Genomic DNA, 19,461 nt, shown 5'->3' on the forward strand with positions numbered 1-19,461 from the left:
ACATAGGGACCAAGTTTGTAGAGTTACTTTAATACCAATGAAAGGCACCATTCTATAGGCTTTTGGCGTAAGAAAACATTTGAATGCACAAGCTATCAGCTGAATGTCAAGTAAATGTGTGTCATGATTATTGCCTAATTATAGGGATTTACCTATCCAGAGGCAGAAGTCAAGTAAGCCTCAGCTACTACAGCAAATATAATAGCTACAGGATGTCTAGCACTGGTTCCGCTTGATAGGACCCCTACCTCATTCTTTCAGATTTTCCTCTTCACCAGTATCCATATTACCTGTAGTCTAGTCTGGCTCTTACTGTTTAGATTGAATTAAGACTATAGGAAGTAAAATAGAGGTTTGGGTAATGATCTGGTAAATTTGATCCATGGAAAGAAGCTACAGCTTTTATTTCAATTACCATCCAGTTCCCCAGCCAAATTCTGCATTTCTGGATGTGGTGGTCATCATTTCTTCAAATTACAAACTTAATGGCAGATCACTCCTTTAATTAATACAGAGTCTAAACAACTTAGAATCATTATTAGCTTGTATGTCTAGAAATTACTTGAATGAAAATGCAAAGTCTTGAAATAGTTTCTTTAGTCTATTTAGCATTCAATGGACTATTATACACAAAATTAAGTGTGACAAATTTCCTGTTTTATTAGTCATAATTCAAGCTGTAGAGCTTTTTATGTTACTGAAGGTAGTATTAGTTTATAGCCATCAAGGCCATAGTAAATATTTACTTTAGTAACCCATTGGTATTAAAAATGTATAGAAATATATTATTGGGACAGTGCTTGGTGTAAGAAACAAAAGAATACAGAGTACTTAATTCAATTAGAAGATTATAAGATGTTTTATGATAAGGCATCAGTATCTCATAAAGCTGAATGGTTTTAATGGGTCTTGAAAAGTTGTGGGACTAGCTTTCTCTTTTATATCCCTCCAATCTTGTGGCTATATTTAATTATATGACATTATCATTCTTAAGTTATAAATTAATTCCACTAATCAAATATAGTTGTTATTTTGAGGTCCTAACAATGTACCTGGGATATGTTCTATGTACAGAAGTTACTATTATCAAGTTAAAAAGAACTCAAATTATCCACTACCTCCTTGAGCAACCATAATAGACCTAACTATATTAGTATGGTTATAATTAATCAGAAAAATTAGGAGGTAAAGGACAATAAGAAGACTCTAAAGACTAATTTTAGTCAACTGAATCATAGTATTCATCAACACACATATAGTATATGTTGGATATATTTAGTGTTAAGCTTTATGTTTAGTCATTATGGTCAGTCTTACACATCAGGTATTTTACTTTAAAGAAAAAAAAATGAGATTTTCCTCAAAGAAATTATACACGTTAAAGTTTTTCAAGACAGGGTTTCTCTGTGGCAGTCCTGGATTTGCTTTGCAGACTGGGCTGGCCTTGAACCTGCCTCTGCCTCTCTGAGTGCTGGGATTACAGGCGTGCACTACTGTGCCTAGCTGATACCAGCCTTTTTACACCTCATATTTGCACATAGGGGCCAAGTTTGTAGAGTGACTTTAATACCAATGAAAGGCATTATTCTATAGGATCTCACCCATGCTGATCTTGAACTCACTCTATCTCAGACATACCTTGACTTTGGCAATACCCAACTATATCCTTTTTAGTAGCTGAGATCATAGGCCTGTACCACCAGGCACATCACTCAGTAGTTTCACCCTGGTCCTATAACCATGGCATCAGATTTTAAAAAGAAAGAAAAAAAGATGAGGCAATCTGGGAAAGGAGAACGGGGATATAGAAACATCTTGTGTTAGCAGGTATTGCAGAGTCCTCTATTTTCATCCACCTTTCTCGCTACATCCACCAGAAATACAAAGGAATATCTAGTCCTTTTGTCACAGCATGTTGAATATGAGCAGCATACTCAGTGACCTGTCATCTCAAAATGACATTCTTACCATTCTGGAAATCTCATGTGTGTTTGAAGTTATTTCAGAAAACAAAGAAGCAGATCAAATATATATTTTATAACTAATGTAGGCTTTCCATCAATAAAATGATAAACTTGCATTTGCTGGTATAAAGGAGCCTTTTATCCAGCTCAAAGCTACCATTAAAGAAGAATCTGTGAGGCAGAGCCAACAGTAGTCTCTCTTTTATCCCTGTCCTTTAAATATGAAAATACTTTGTAATATAAGTCACAACTAGCCCTCCATCCACTTTTCCTGAATGCATGACCTATGAGAATGGTTCTGTAAGTATTTTAATTCTAGGGCCAACAGAATCAACATTACCTAGGAATTTGAACTGAAAATAGCATGCGTGTTTTGGTTGATAGTTTGTTGGCCTATACCTATGAGATTTGATGTTTGTAGACCTCTACTCTCCCAACTATTTCCCTAGAGTCAAAGGAATTGTACATTTTATTTTGAAGTTACCACCTTTAACACTAATGCTAAGAGATTCTAAAAGGGGTCTTGGGAGATAGCTCAGTTAGTATAAAATGTTTCCCTTAGAAGCACAAGAACATAAGTTCTATCCATGGGAACAACCTACAAAAGGCCAGCATGGTGGCATGCACTATAACTCAAACTCCAGGGACATGAGGATAGGCAGATTCCTTAGGCTCAGTGACTGGCTAGCCTACCTTCCTTGGGGTCAGTAAGAGATCCTTAGCTAAAAAGAGAGAAGGACAGCTCCTGGAGAACCACATCCTAACTTCTCCTCTGGCCTTCACATACATGTACACACAAAAGAGATTCTGAATGGGTTAATTCTAATCTAAATGCATGATATAAAAAACAAAGCCAGGATTCATGGAAAAATGAAAGTGAACATTTTTGCAAAGCCCCAAAGAATTTTAGTTTATTTAGAAAGATCTAAATGATACATAAGTAATACCACTGGGATCAATTTAAAAAGAGAATTCAAACTTGGCTGCCTAAGAGGGAAAAAGAAAAGTAGAATGCTTTATTTTGTCAGCACTGCTGCCATGAAAAGCCTTGCAAAATAATTAGCAACTACTACTGGAGTTCATCTCTTTTTCCTTACATAATAAAAACCTTAATCTTGTGCTTACACTTGTTCCTGTCAGCCCATAATTTTAACTATTTAAGCATAAATTATCAAAAAGGAAGATAAAATTATGGGTTTCTAAAAGCCAGATGTTATAAATAGAGTAGATAAAGACTGAGATAAAATGGAAGTACTCAAAATGATTTATTATAATGGAAATTTTTATTTCATTAACATATTTTTAGATGTTACCTATTATATTTTAAGCTTTCAATTTGGAAACATTTTTAGGATATCTGAGAAATAGGCATGGGAAAAATTTCTTATCACCGTTTACCTGTTGTATCTCCTAACTAGTTAACTGTTAATATTTCTTTTTCATCTCTATTATATGTTCTATAGTTGTAATACTTTTTACTTCATTGCCGTATTTTTTTTTAAATTGTCCTGACAAAATTGTTTCCCAGATGAAGATGCTTATCAACAAGCTAAGATGGATCTTGGGACCTTACATGATGGAAGAAGACAGCTGTCTTCTCCAAGTTGTCCTCCACCCTCTTGTGTATTGGCTTACATGTTATGTGTATGGCATGTACACACATGCACACATACACACATACACCCAATGAATTTATAAAAATGAAATAAAATTTTAATTGTGCTTTTCAAGGAGGAAAATAATTTTATCAACTTTTATTTTATCATATTCCAGGTACATTTCTATTACATTTCTCCTCACCATTGGTTTATGGGCATGGCAGTTGGTGTGGTCACTATATTGTTTTCCTCCTTGGAAAATTGACTTTATTTTACCATTTAAAACCATTAAATGGTTAAACTAAAGGTACCTAACATAATTAAATAGTCATGGTTTTCTGTCTTCTATATTTAAGTAAGTTTCAGTGTCTTTGAAAATGCTCATAACTTTCTTATTCATTTGATACTACTGCACCAATAATTCTAACATTGGACACTTCTTAGAAGAGGTCATTTCCGTGGCTGTGTAAATAGGACTGCCTTCTTATAGCTGGCTAAAATTTAACAAATACTATAGAAAATGTTTATGTCTATGTCCTTGTTTTTAGGTGGAGTATGTATTTACAGATAAGACTGGAACACTTACTGAAAATAGCATGGAATTCATTGAATGCTGCATAGATGGGCACAAATATAAAGGCACAACTCAGGAAGTTGATGGATTATCTCAGACTGATGGGCCCTTAACCTATTTTGATAAAGCAGATAAGGTGACATTTTCCCTCTTAATATTTTGCCTCAGAAATTAATCTTTGTAGGCATGCTTTGTCCCTTTATAATTAAAATACAGAATTTTCCAATGGTTGCATGATACAGAGCTTTGAATATTCATTTTTTTCTTTTGACTTCCCCTTTCTTTTATTAACACCTTTAACATTTGTAAACAACTAGAACTTACAAGTAGAATTATGGTAAATGGCATTTGAACAAAATATTAACTTGGCTATGTGTGGATTCACTTTTTCTTTTTTTACTATTAGCTGCTTTAAGAAAGTTGTCTCTTCAAATCATTAAATTTCTAGTATTTACATGGTAAGTGAATCAAAGTCTCTCTACACATGAACAATTGCTACATTGTGACTTAGAAGCCTAGGTACATCTTAGGCAATGAAGAAGTCACTGCCTTAGGTATAGGAGGTACTACATCAACCTGAAAGAGTTAGTAAATATTCCAGGGATACTGACTAGGAACCACTAATTCTAGGAGTTATGATATAGTCATTTGAGTAGTAGAAATTTATAAATTTCCATTACTTGGTTTTCTAGATATGTTATTAATTAAGATAACATTCTGTTACCTTAATATTCTTTCTTAGTTCACTGGTTACCTAGTGATAGAAATAATAGTACTTTTTATGTTTTTGCTACACAGAACCGAGAAGAGCTATTTCTACGAGCCCTGTGCTTATGTCACACTGTAGAAATTAAAACAAATGATGCTGTTGATGGACCTACAGAAGAAGCTGAATTCACATATATCTCCTCCTCACCAGATGAAATAGCTTTGGTGAAAGGAGCTAAAAAGTAAGTATTTCTTGTATTTCTAAAAAAGTGGAAACCACAGAAGAGTAAGAGTTCATTTGGTGTTTTTCCATTCGCCTCAGTAACTCTATCATGTGCCTATCCTATAATGTAAGTTCAAAAAGAAAATTCTGAAGCATTGGTGTAGCTTGCCTTATTTATACATCCCAGTCACCAGTCCAAATTGTCATACTGTGTTTTGTAAATCATGAAGCCAGGCATGGTGGCACACACTTTTAATCTCAGCACTCAGGGAGGCAGAGACAGGCCTACTGCGGTGAGTTCGAGGCCAGCCTGGTCTACAAAGTGAATCCAAGACAGTCAAGGCTACACAGAGAAACTCTGTCTCAAGAAACAACAAAATAATGTCATATTATATTTTGTAAATCATGTAACAGTGACAACTTTTCTACAACATATATTATTTCTGAGTGCTGCCAGAAATTTTGATGCCATTTGGTAACTGACAATCCAGTTTACCAATGAAATTTAAGATGACTAAGTACCAAAAAACGACACATACTGTGTTTGCTACAAATTAGAATTATAAATTGTCTCCCTCTTGAATACAGTAGTAGCCAGTCATTGGCTTACTCTTTATTATCAACGCATATTGAAAAGGGAAATACAATTGGAGATTGAGATCATTTAAAAGAAGAAAAGAGTTTGTAAGGATAGATAATGCCATGACAAGAGAAAATTGTTTCTTGAAGACATATACATCTTTCTATTGTGTTTTGTAGGTTTGGGTTCACATTTTTGGGAAATTGGAATGGACATATAAGAGTAGAGAACCAAAGCCAAGAAATAGAAGAGTAAGTAGCCCTGTGTTTGGATGTTTGTCATTTGTAACCCAATGTGGACATTAAATAGAATCAGAAAGAAATAAAAACTTATGTACCTATAAATATTGAGCTATATTCTCCCATTTCAGAGTTTTAAATAAAGGTAGTTGGGTCAGGAAATGCTATTTTTCATAGAATGTCAAAAATAGGGATTTGAAGTAAAAGTTGTAGTTTGGTTTACATATTGTCCAATAGATAGAATGAGCCTTGGGTGAACTATTTGTGAAATGTAGATATGTTCATTCACAGGTCCCTTTTTTTTAAACTCTGCATGATTTAATCTAATTAATAGTTCATCTATACATAGACAGTTCTAAGATATCTCATAATGTCATTATACTTTCTGACTTCTCACTGTTTTAGGCTAAAATACCATGTTTCTGAAACAGCACCAAAGTCCCAGTTCTCAGCGGCTGCTTACATTGTGCACTTCATCTCTTGCTTTTCTCCTATTGTTGAGTTTTCCAGACATTGGAAATTTAAGCTCTCTTATGGACCATGTGCTGCCATGCGTGCTTTTATACATGTTCTCCCTTGTGCTCTAAAATCATAGCCCCCTTTCTTCACCATATTATTCTTTGTAGAATCCAGCATATAGTCTTTTCCAGGAAATATTCCTTCAATTGACTTTTTTCTCTGCTCTAGTCTCCTCCTTTTGAGTATGTTGGTTGAAGGAAGTAGTTAATGGACTCAGAGTGTAGTTATTTTCATTTTCCTTTGTCTCCTCTATAATATGGTTAAGTTCTTAGATGAAAGAGTGTTTGGTAGATTCATCTCAATTCCTCAATACCTAGCACAGTGTCTGACCCCCTAATAATTACTCCAAAATTGCAATCCCACTAGACCCCCTCTCTATCTGCCTTGGTGGGCCAGTTCTTTGTTTTCCATTGCTATGTAGACACTCTTTTTTAAGTTATACAGTAAGAAAATAAAATAACTTCTACTGTTATATCTTATTAGCATGTTTTACATGCAGAGAAATTTCAAACAAAATGGAAAGTACCAGTTGTACACAAAACTAGTTGTCCACATCCAAAGAGAAAAGTTTGTGTTAAGATGTCTCAATCATGTGCTTTTTCTTATTTCTTGAGGCATTGAACTTTTCATCTTTACGCCCCTAAAGGTATGAACTTCTCCACACCTTAAATTTTGATTCTGTCCGTCGACGTATGAGTGTTATTGTAAAGACCCAAGAAGGTATGCATCTTTAAAATTTTACTTATTATCTTTTTCTACTTGTAAGATTTGTTTATAACCTTTTTGAGGAAAGAAGTATTTTCTGTAGTATAAGTCTTGTAATTTTTACTGAAACAGGGCCTCTGTATCACAGAATGATTTGTAATTACTAATTATAGAAGCCTGGCATTCAGAGTTGCTGGCTTTCTATCCTTCTCTGACCTCTCTTATTCCCGTACTGTTTTACACTCCTTGGAAGCAAATAAAGTAGAGATGTATGATTAACCCTAGTTTCTGGGAAAGGACATTGTTGTTTCATTCCAGAGCTAAGGACTCTGAAAAAATAAAACATGCCTTTTCAGATAAATGAATACCATCATCTGTAGCCTCCTTCATATATTTGGAAGGCACTATGGCAGTTTGCCTTCTGTTCAATTTCTGAAAGAACCAGGGGAGAGTACTCCTACTTTATTCACAAGCTCTCAGAGGTATATATACGTGTGCACTTGTGTTTCTTTGGTCCAAGAAGTTTATTTTCAAAATATCCTTGATTTAATTTGGTATTAAATCTGCTGCCAATTCTTTAATGAGGAGAATATGAGAATGTGAAAAAAGCCATGGAGAACCATGGTTCACTTTACTCACCCTTTCTGGGATCAGTGCAAAGTCATGAGATTGATTTTCGTATATAACCATGAAATTTGTTTATGACTTTTAAACAGACTTCATCAGTGTATGATTAGAAATGAAACGCTTAGCATTTCAATACTACTTTAATGTATGTACATCTGCCTATATATTGTTCTGCAAGTGGTGAAATGCCTGAAAAAATGACATGCAAAAGTCACTGATCCCAAAACTTCACTTTTTTATTTGTTGAGCAGTTATTGGTCTCAAAAGGATAGTGTCTTTTAATGATCAACAGTGCATGATCTAAAACGTTACTTATAATATCATTATTCTACAAAGATATTTTAGAGTTCCCAGTATACCCCATCAAGCAAGTATTCTTCTAATTTGTTCGAAATGAATTTAGGCTGTTAGAGCTTGAGTTTGGTTTTTGGCTCTATGTCATGACTGGCTACAGTTTCAACAATAACTCACCTGGACTTTCTTGATACATCCAGCCTAGTACTCCATGATTTCCTGGGAGGAACTATAGCAGAGGTACATGTAGTAGATCTGGGTTATTTATTGTGTCTATAATGTTCTGGAGAGATGGTGGTTGTTCTGACAAACTAACTCTCTAGATATTTTATTCTATTTGTTTGAACATTGTAAGAGAGATTCAAAATATATAGCAGCTGCATAAGAGAGGCTATCTTAACAGTTACCTCTTCTGTATATCCTATTATCAGTCAAATTCTAAGTTGAGTACTTTGGTTCTTTATTTTAGGAGATATTCTACTTTTTTGTAAAGGAGCAGATTCATCAATTTTTCCCAGGGTGCCTAACCATGAAATTGAGTTAACCAAAACCCATGTGGAGCGTAATGCAATGGTAAGCCTTTGCCCTTCCTTTCAATAAGTAAGTGGAGATATGTCCATCAACAAAATTAAATAATGTTGAAGTTAATTTTAGCTTATTCTATTTGGTTATATTCCCATATTATTTATTTTAACATGAATTATTAACCCAGCCCAATCAATATTGTCGTTAGAACTAGTACTTGGTGAAGATGTTTCAAGTATCTTTTCAAACTAGCTATTAGTTGTTTTGAACTTGACTAAATGTTAACTTTTTAGTTGCATTCTGTTCATTTTAAAAAATTAAATGTTTCAAAATTTCTCTTTTGCACAGATGGGTAAAGCAAATACATTTCAAGAATATGACTGGGGTTAGGGAGATGGCTCAGCAGTTAAGAGCATGTACTGGTCTTAACAAAAGACCCAAGTTTTGTTCCCAGGACCCACATTGGAAAGCTCATAACTACTTGTAACTCTGCTCCAGGAGCTCTCATGCCCATAGCCTCCATAGTCATCTGCATTCATGTAAACCTAACCATACACAACACATACTGACACACAGTCCTCACATAATTAAAAATAAATCTTTAAAAGACTATGACATTCTTTCAGCTATTAAGGAGGTAACTATAGACCTTCTGCTTTGCTTCTAGGATGGGTATCGGACTCTCTGTGTAGCCTTCAAAGAAATTGCGCCAGATGATTTTGCAAGAATTAATACACAACTAACAGAGGCAAAAATGGCCCTACAAGATAGAGAAGAAAAGCTGGAAAAACTTTTTGATGAGATTGAGACAAATATGAATTTAATTGGAGCCACTGCTGTGGAAGACAAGTAACTAGATACTCGTTTTATTTTTTGAGATTATAATATAATTACATTATTTCCCCCTTCCCTTTCCTACCTCGAAAACCTCCCATGTCCAACCCCACTTTGTTCTCTTTCACATTCGTGGCCGTGTGTGTGTGTGTGTGTGTGTGTGTGTGTGTAATCAATCCTCAATATATAAATGCCTGTTAATTAGTTAATTATATGTTTGTTTTCAGGGCTGATCATTTAGTATTGGATAACCAATTTGTATTCACTTCCCCGGGAAGTGTTTCTCTTCCCTTAGCCATCGTTACTTAATTACCTGTAGTTCTTTATCTCTTCCTAAGCTTTCCCAGACCACATTAGCCTGGTATTATCTTTATTCAGAGCTACTCTTGCTATTTTAATGACCAGTCTGTAGGTATGCCCCAGAGTAGTAATTTATTCACATATTTTGAAATATTTCGTTTAGTGTTGTAAATCTAAAAATTGGTTTATTTTACCAAGTATGGAAAATATAGATTTTGAAACCTAGAAATAGTTTTAAATTAAATACATATAACTTAAAAATGAATCCATTATCAATGTAATCTTTTGAATATTTGCTAAATCATCTAATTGTTTATGTAACTTTTATGAAATAGCTTTATAGTATATAAGACAGGATTATAGAACCATTATTTGAACTGGTGCCTAGAAAAATGAATGGGTAAGATATTGGTAAATGAGCAGAAAGGAAATTCACAGTAAACAGTACAAAAATTTAATCTAACCTGTTTCCATAAGCTAGACTATATTTTTGAGTACTTTAAAATAAGAATAAGACTTAAATCTATAGGGTGAGCTCTTCTAGACATTATTGTAGGACTTGGTCAGTGATCTGCTTGAAATAATGTTTTGATTTTTAAATATTTTAAAGTTTTCAAAGAATTGTAAATTATGGCAAAGGGACTAGAGAGATGGATGCATGGTTTAGTATACTGGTTGTTCTTCCAGAGAACCTGGGATCAATTCTCAGCATCTACATGGTATCCACAATCATCTGTATCTCTAGCCCTGAGGGATCTCATGCCTTCTTCTCCTACTCTTTAATAGCAGGCATGCACATGGTACACAAATATATATGCTGGAAAAAACCACAAATATACAATAATAAATTAACTAAATTTTAATTGCTCAAAGTTATAAACATATATTCAACTAATTAAAAGTATTAAAGTTTTATTGTTTTTATGTTAATATTTATTAATTAGTCTTTGATATTTTCCTATATGTAACATGTATATAATTTAGTCACTTCATCCCCATTAACCTCTCTCATCCTAGTCCTGCTGCCATCGAACAACTTCTTACCAACAAAGTCCCCTCCTAGTTTCTTGTCTGTTTCTTTGTCTAACTGCTGTTCTGTTTATATTTTTGGTTTTGGTTTTGGCTTTGTTTTGATTTTTGCAACCCACTGAGTTCAATTAAGGTTGTTTGTATGAGCATGAATATTATGGTCATTTACCTGAGCATGGGCAACTTAGTGGTGATTGTGCCACTAAAGAAAATTATTATCCTACCTCAGCAACCATAATAGCCAATAGTTCCTCAGAGAGTAACTATGAGCTCCTTCTTCCTTCATAATAAAGGTCACTGGGGTCCCATCTTGTATAAGTAAATACATCTGCTATGGATTCATGAGTGTAGTGGCCATGCCAAGCCCAGAAGGTAACAGTTAAAAGCATTCCTCCCCTTGTTCCAGACCTTAAATTCTTTTCTACCCCCTCTTTCATGATGTTTCCTAAACCTTGTAAGAATAATATAAATTTCCCATTTAAGTCTGAGCTGTCCATGTATTCTCGTTACTTTAACCAGTTATGAAACACCAATTAGCTCTCACCCACTGCAGAAACAATGTTCTCTAATCAAGGTTGAGAGCAATGCTAATCTATGGGTTTAAGCAAACATATTTAGAACGCAATTTGATGCCATTTCCATTTAGTAAAAAACATAAACAAACAAACAAAAATAGTAGGTTACCTCTTAGGGCCTAGAACCTTACCGGCTACAGACTTTTGGCTAGTTTTCAGAGCAAGGCATGAGTTCCTTTCCATGGAATGGGCCTCAAGTATAAATTTTAAAAGAGACTTATGTGTTTTATATGTATGGGTGTTTTGCCTACATGCGTGCCTGTGAACTGTATGCATGTAGTGCCCTCAGACGCCATAAGAGGTTGTCTGATTCCCAGGAACTAGAATTACCAATAGGTGAAGGTTGCCATGTGTTACTGGTAATCAAACCCAGGTCCTCTGAAAGAGTAGTGAGTGGTTTTTTAGTCACTGGGCCAGTTTCTAGCCTCATCAAATACACCTTTGTAAAAGCAGTTGGCTACTCTTATCAATCACATTCACACTTTATTTACCAGTAGGCTTATCTTGTCTGGCATGTTGATATTGTAACTTAAAAGAATTCATAGGTAGATAAGACTCCTGATAGCTATTCTCTCCCAGCAGCCTACACAGCACCTTCAAGTACACTGAATGCTAGCAAGCAGGAAGGAAGCTTGTAACTCAGTTCTACCCTTGATTTCTCTGTCCTACAACCGTTGTATATGGTATCTTCACTGATAGTGTCTTACCAACTAGTCCTGGTGAGCAACCAAGAGCCATGGCAAGAGATTGTTTAGTTTAGGAGAATCTCTGGGACCTCATAGAGAGATGGCTCAGCAGTTAAGAGCACTGGCTGTTCCTCTATAGAGGACCTGAGTTCCAATTCCAGGGAATCCAGTGTCCTTTTCTGGTCTCCTTGGATCCGGCATACATGTGCTACACAGACATATATACAGGCAAAACACCCACATACATAGAGTAGAATAGAATAGAATAGCTTACAGGGAGGTATTCGACACTTAGATTACATACCCATTCAAACTTGTTTATAAAAATCACTTTTTAAAAATTGCAAATGCAAAACACCATGCAGCTATATTGAAGTACTTGAAAAGTACTTGTGAAGACCTAATATCTGTAGATCTCAATGAACTTCTATATGTTTTTCTTAAATTATATTTTATTACTTAGCTTACAAACTAGCAAGTTTCAATATATCCTTCCTTTGCTTACCCTCTTGCTCAATCTCCTCCTCTTTCCTGTTCATTTTAATCTCCACTTAAACCTTTCCATCTTCAATTGATTTTTTGTGCCTGTGCATGTGTGCATGTGTGTGTGTGTGTGTGTGTGTATGTGTATGTGTATGTGTGTGTGTTTTACGGAGGGTAGTGGGAGGAATAAGAATACCATGCATGTGAGCATGCCCCTGCAGGACAGAGATGTCTCATCTCTGAAGCTGGAGCCACAGGCTGCTTGGGGCCACTTGATATATATGCTGGAAATCAAACTAGGGTCCTGGAAGAGTAATACATGTTTTTAAGCCCTAACCATCTTTCCAGCCCCCCTCCTGAAATGTTCATTAACATGCATTATAAAATTAAGTTTCATTGTGGCATTCCCATATATGCATATATTTTAATTATATTCCCTGTTTTTAATACTCTTTCTTACCTACTATAGCTCCCCTTTTCCTTCTCCCTCTTAACAATTTTTTTTTGTCAAATTGTATTGATATTCTGGTGTCCGAAAGGAACCCAAAGAAATGTCATTCTTCTATTTTTTTTTTATTTTTTTTACCTTTCAGAATTATTCTTAAATTCTCATTGAAAATTATTGAGTGTAGCCAGGCGGTGGTGGCGCATGTCTTTAATTCCAGCATTTGAGAGATAAGGCAAGCAGATCTCTGAGTTCAAGGCCAGCCTGGTCTAGGTTCTAGTACAGCCAAGGCTGCACAGAGAAAGAAAGAAAGCTATAATTCCTTTACTTATTTATTTTTCTTTTTATGAGATAGGATATCAACTGTATAGCCCTGGCTTGCCTGGAACACAGTATAGAAACTGTTTTAGCTTCAAATTCACAGAGATCTGCTTGCAGCTACCTCCTATTAAAGACAAGCTACCACACTCAGCAGCTTTCCTAATCTTAAAATTTCCTCAAGGATAAGAATTTACTAATATCCCCCATATCTAATTAGAATGTTTTAGCTCTTTCCATTTAGGAACATGTTAAGATGTTACGTTGTTCACCAGGCATGGTGGCTCATGCCTTTAATGCCAACACTTGGTAAAGAGAGGCATTAACCTGGTCTACATAGTGAGTTCCAGGACTGCGAGGGCTACATAGACTATGTCTCAAAAAAATTGTGTGGTGAGATGTGGCATATAAAAAAATACACTAAAGTCACAGCGGATGCAAACATTTGGAGTTTCTGAAGACTTTTGCTTAATTTCAATTTTTATCCTACCACTGGTTACCAGTTACCTCAAGAGATAAGAAATTTTCTGAACTCCATTGTTTGAAATTCACTTCAGTAAGAAAAGCTTTGTCAGAGACAACACAACTCTGATAAGGAGTCAGGATTCTAGAACTGTATTGCTAATAAGCTGTAAGAATGCTTGCTTCAACAAAGTTTCTTTGTGTTTGTAGGCTGCAAGATCAGGCTGCAGAGACCATTGAAGCCTTGCATGCAGCTGGCTTGAAAGTGTGGGTACTTACTGGCGACAAGATGGAAACAGCTAAATCCACCTGCTATGCTTGTCGCCTTTTTCAAACCAATACTGAGCTCTTGGAATTGACCACAAAAACCATTGAAGAAAGTGAAAGGAAAGAAGATCGATTGCATGAATTGTTAATAGAATATCGTAAGAAGTTGCTGCATGACTTTCCTAAAAGCACTAGAAGCCTTAAAAAGTAAGAAAGTGCATCTATTTCTTATATTTATACATTGATACAAATGTAAATAACAGATGCTTTTGTAGAAGGCTCTATTTGCTGTAATTTATCATTCTCTGTTCTTTTATTCTTGTAAGTTAAAACCTTCCCTGAGGACTTAGTTAATGCTCCATTTGAGACCATTTGTCACTTTATATCTTTCTTAATGTAAAAGACAATTAGATTTCTCAAATTTAGTGTGAAAGCTCAATTGGGGGGGCAGTGCTGTGAATTGAACCTAGGCCCTTATACATTCTAGGCAAGCTCTCTACCACTGAGATATCTGCAGCTCTCAGTTCCTTTTTTTAGACAAATTTATAATTCACATGTATCCAAAAGCATAAATTCTACATACTAATAGGTTAACATGATATTTTGATGCACACATGCACTGTATAGTGTTTAAGTTGAAACTAAATGCATTTTCCCCAAAGCACTTTCATTTGTAAAAGATTTATTTATTTATTTATTTATTTATTTATTTATTATGTATACAATGCTCTATCTGCATGTACACCTGCAGGCCAGAAGAGGGCATCAGATCCTAGAATAGATGTGAGCCATCACGTAGTTGCTGGGAATTGAACTCAGGACCTCTAGGAAGAGCAGAAAGTGCTCTTCACCTCTGAGCCATCTCTCCAGACCTCCTCCAGCACTCTTCTTTAGAGTAAAAACTTCTAGAATCATTACTTCTAACATTTTGAAATTTATGGGAAATTATTTTTGCCTATAGTCACCCCATTGTACAGGTAATATACTAAAAATATCTTCATCCTGCCTAAATATTACTTAAGCTCATTGATCAATGTTTCCCCATTCTTATACCTGCATACTCTTCCAGACTTTGGTAACCACCCTTGTATTCTCAACTTCCATGAGATCAATGCTCTGAGATTCATATGAATAAAATCATATACTGTCTTTTTATACCTGGATTACTTCACTTCCTTATCATATATAATGTAAATGAGCTTCATTTCATCTATATAGTTGCAAATGACATAATTTCATTTCTGCAGCTAAATAGTACTTTTATGTTATGTATGCACCATATTTTTTCACCTATTCATTAGTTGAAAGACACTTAAGCTATTTCCATCTTTGGGCTATTGTGAATAGTGTGGAAGGAACAGTAGAGTGCATAACATCTCTATGCTACTCATTTTGCTCTTGTGTATACTCAATAGTGAGATTTCTGGATGATAACAGTAGTATTTATTTTCTTAACTTTTTAAAAGTAGCTCAATTTCTAACTGTTTAGAGTCTGGGCATACAATAGCACCAGTCTCCATAATTGTTTCCATAAATTTTGAAGTACTAGTCCATTTTCCATGTGGATTCTCATTACTCCAGCAGGAACCAAATAAACAAACTTTGATTCTGTCTTCAACTAGCCAAGGGGAAAAGATTTATGGAGCTTAAGAGTCTCAAGAAAAGCTTCTGATGCACAATAACTCAGTGCCTAGAAATAAGAAAGACATCCTTTATTCTTCTCATTGTCTAAGTTAGTTGCTTGAATTTAGTGTGGCTATCAGTAAGTCGAATTCCTTTTCTGGAATACTACCAGTTATACCTGTAGTAATTGCAGAGACCTCCCATAGGAAAAACTGTTTCCCCTTTTGCCCCCAAGACTTTTTTAAGGGGATGGAGAGATGAATCACTGATTAAGAGCAAATACTGCTGTGCCAGAGGGCCCAAGTTCAGTTCTCATGACCTACATTGACTGGCTCACAATCACCTATAACTCAAGCTACAGGGGAGCTGGTGACCGACCTCTTTTGACCTCTGTAGGTACCTGCACTCACGTGCACATACACCTATAATAAAGAATAAAACAAACCTTTTAAAAATATATTTATTGACATTTTTGTGTAGGAGTGTTTTTGTCTATGTATTATGCACTGTGTGTGTGCCTTGTGCCCATGGAGGTCAGAAGGTGGCAAGCTGCCTGATGTGGGTACTGGAAAATGAACTTAATGCAAGAGCATCAAGTGTTCTTAATCAGTGAATCATCTCTCCAGCCACATATTCCATTTCCTAATGGAATACCATTAAGTGTTTTAGATGATTATTCTCACCTAAGCTTTATTAACAACTCATTTAGGCAATTTTAATTCTCTTTATAGATAAAGAGAAACTGAGGCTCATTAAGATAAAGTAACTTCCTCAAAATCATACAGCTGTTAAGGAATTGAACAAGTCTGTATGATTTCAGAACCTGTTCTTTTTAACAGCTAAGCTTATACATACTCTATCTATATCTCTCATGTTTAAACAGTCTTAAAAATTAATAAGCCACATTAATAAGGCTATGGCTCATTCTAAAACAGCTATAATTCTGATACCTGATAGCCAGTGAGACTGCATATTTATATCATTTACCTATGAGAAAATTTCCTTTCTTTAGTCAAATAACATATATGGTTGGTCCAAATTACAATGCATGCTCCTTGTCAGTTTTTCTTAGTTAGCCTGCCATAGCACACCATAGAGTTCAGATCCAGAATTCCCTTTACCCGCTTTGTTCCTTTCCTTTTTCCAGTTCACATTATCCAAAAAGCCTTAGTCATGCTCTAGTTACCACTGGTATTTCAGATCATACATGTAGCATCATATGTGTTCAACCCCTTAAGCCTCTCTGGCTGATAAGCTCTTTAAATAAAGCACTGTCCATATCACTTTACCCTGAAACCTTTGGTAAGTCTCCGTTAGCCACAGACACTTTGGTCATACCAAAGGCCTGAAGTAGAATTAATTTGCTCTCAAATGTGCCAACCACATATATTCTCCCTTCACTTCTTTCTTCTCTACTTTTAATGTAACTTCCAGGTATCTCACCTCACAAAGAATTGACCTCCTGGGTGGACTTAGTGTCTCAATAACTGAGTGTGTACCATTTATTATCTTGTTTGTTTGTATATGTTCCCATATATGTACTTCTTCTATTCTGTGGGAATTTTCCGTTCTCCAAGAAAAGATTAGACAATAGTTCTTTTTAATTTTACAATGGAGATTGAACCCAGATCACTAATATGCTGGGCAAACACCCTTACTGAACTGTAGCTCCAACCCTCAGTAGAGTAGTAGTAGTAGTAGTGGTGGTGGTGGTGATAGTAGTAGTAATATATGTACATAACTATTATTATAAACACTTCCATGTGGCCTACTTGTAGCTGGTATTTACAAGTATTTCTTCATTTATTGTTTTCTGTTCAGTGAGCCCTGATTAAATAAGCAAAGAAAAAAGATAGTTTCATTGCATTTGTTTGGTTGGTTGCAGGAGGGACACACATATGCTGCTGAATGTTTGTGCGGAGGTCAGAGAACAATTTATGTGAGTTAGTTCTCTCCAGCCATCTAGGACTCAGGAATCAAAGTTAGGTCATCAACCTGGCAGCAAATGCCTTTATACATTGAGCTATCTGGCTTGCTAAATATGCATGATTGATGGCCCTTTAATTACTAAATAAAATGTGCCTCAAAACTTATGGAACAAAATGTGAATGAATATAAAATATGGTAGAAATACAGAATAAAAGATCATTGAATACATTACATTTTTGCTATTCAAAACTTGATTTATAAAAGTGTCACTGGGCAGGTGGTTAGAATGCAGAATTTAAAATCTCACCAAGACTTATTGAATCAGAATCTGCACTTTAATAATATAATCAAATAACCCCCCTGCACAGTAAACTTTGAATAGCATTAAAGTAGACAACTAAATCTATAACCGAAAATTTCCTGTATTTACTGCTTCTATTGGAGTGATTCTCAAAGGGCACCCAAGATTGCTTGAGCAGAAATTAAATGGATGCTGTTTTGTTCCTTTCATTGCAACAGAAAATTTATTAATTTGATCTGTTGTAAATTTTTTCATATGCACATACACACACTTGTGTGTATATTAGTTACTTTACTATTGATATGGTAAAACACCACTACCAAGGCAACTTATAGAAGTTGAATAAAAAGAATAAGAATCTGTGGTGGCAGGTCAGAGGCATAGCAGCAGGAGCATAAAGCTAAGAACTCACACACTCCCCTTTGATTTTTCGAGACAGGGTTTCTCTTTGTGGCCTTGGCTGTCCTGGACTAGCTTTGTAGACTACCCAGGCCATGCACTCAGTGATCTGCCTGCCTTCGCCTCTCTGCTGGGATTACAGGCGTGCGTCACCATGCCCAGCTGAGTTTACATCTTCTGTTGCAATCACAAAGGGTAGAGAACTAACTAGAAATGGCATGAGGCTTTAAAACCAGTGTTGTGCTTCCTCTAGCAATACTGCATCTCCTAGACCTCTTCAGACAGTGCCACCAACCTGAAACCAAGTATTCAAATGTCAGAGCCTATGAGAGGCACTCAAATTTAAACTACCACAATGTGCATTCAGATTATTGTGATCCACCTAACTCTCTCTACCACCTCTATTATCCCTTTCTCTACCTACAAATCCCCTTCTCATATTTATGACTTTGTGGTTTGGTTGGTTGGTTGGTTTGTAAGATACTGTGTGATCATGGTTTTGCAACTGATTTTTTTTAGACAAGAGCTCATGTAGCCTACACTGGCCTTGAACTCTTGATCCTCTTACTTCCATCTCTCTTTACATTTGCTTTCTTGGCACCAGATGCATCTTAGTTGGAGTTAAGTGTGAGAACAGCCTAAGGAATCTTTAAAATATAATTGTGCAGTACGAAGCTTTGCCTAATACTTTCAGACTTAATTGGTCTACAGATGGGAGCCAGGCATTGACAGTTTTTTTTTTAATATAGGTAAACTAGGGTTAAGAATCACCACGTGATATAAAAATGGTATTTATTTAAATGATATATGTGTGCATTTATATAATGTTCTTTAATGAGCACTATATCTTCTTGATGTTCTGCCCTATTTGAAAACCATATTCTATGGATTACTTTTGTCATTCAGGCAAAGTTGCTATATTTGTTTGCTCTTAAGTCATTTTATTTTTTTCTCTTTCCTTATACAGTCAGACTGCACAACCACCTTCATTTTTTTTATCATTTTCGGAGCTTAAAATCAACTGTGTACACAGTCCTTGCTCCCCATGACACTATTAGCTGCCTTTCCTTATTATTTCTGTTCATATTACTCTACAGGCTTTTTAATAGGCAAACATGGTGCAATCTATTTTGTTCTTTTTGTCTTCTTACTCATTTCTCTACTGAAGTTGACATTATTAATTACATCCTCCCTAAAATTCTCCTCCTTAGGCCAGTGCAATAGCTCATCAGCTAAAAGTACTTGCTGTACAAG

The 19,461-nt window shown here is 35.4% G+C and overlaps 1 protein-coding gene across 12 annotated transcripts in view; it reads left to right on the forward strand.

Moving 5' to 3' along the window:
* ATP11C (ATPase phospholipid transporting 11C (ATP11C blood group)) overlaps positions 1–19,461 on the forward strand; it is a 159,656-nt gene that overhangs the window by 102,882 nt on the left and 37,313 nt on the right. For all 12 annotated transcript variants that reach the window (XM_084790699.1, XM_084790703.1, XM_084790700.1 and 9 more), the window contains 7 exons: positions 4,111–4,272; positions 4,935–5,086; positions 5,827–5,898; positions 7,052–7,125; positions 8,501–8,604; positions 9,224–9,405; positions 13,899–14,162. In XM_084790699.1, coding sequence (XP_084646825.1) covers positions 4,111–4,272; positions 4,935–5,086; positions 5,827–5,898; positions 7,052–7,125; positions 8,501–8,604; positions 9,224–9,405; positions 13,899–14,162 — 1,010 coding nt within the window. The remainder of the gene's footprint in view (positions 1–4,110; positions 4,273–4,934; positions 5,087–5,826; positions 5,899–7,051; positions 7,126–8,500; positions 8,605–9,223; positions 9,406–13,898; positions 14,163–19,461) is intronic.

This window comes from Acomys minous, assembly GCF_964271855.1.
Source record: "Acomys minous genome assembly, chromosome: 7".
Taxonomy (NCBI): Eukaryota; Metazoa; Chordata; class Mammalia; order Rodentia; family Muridae; genus Acomys; species Acomys minous.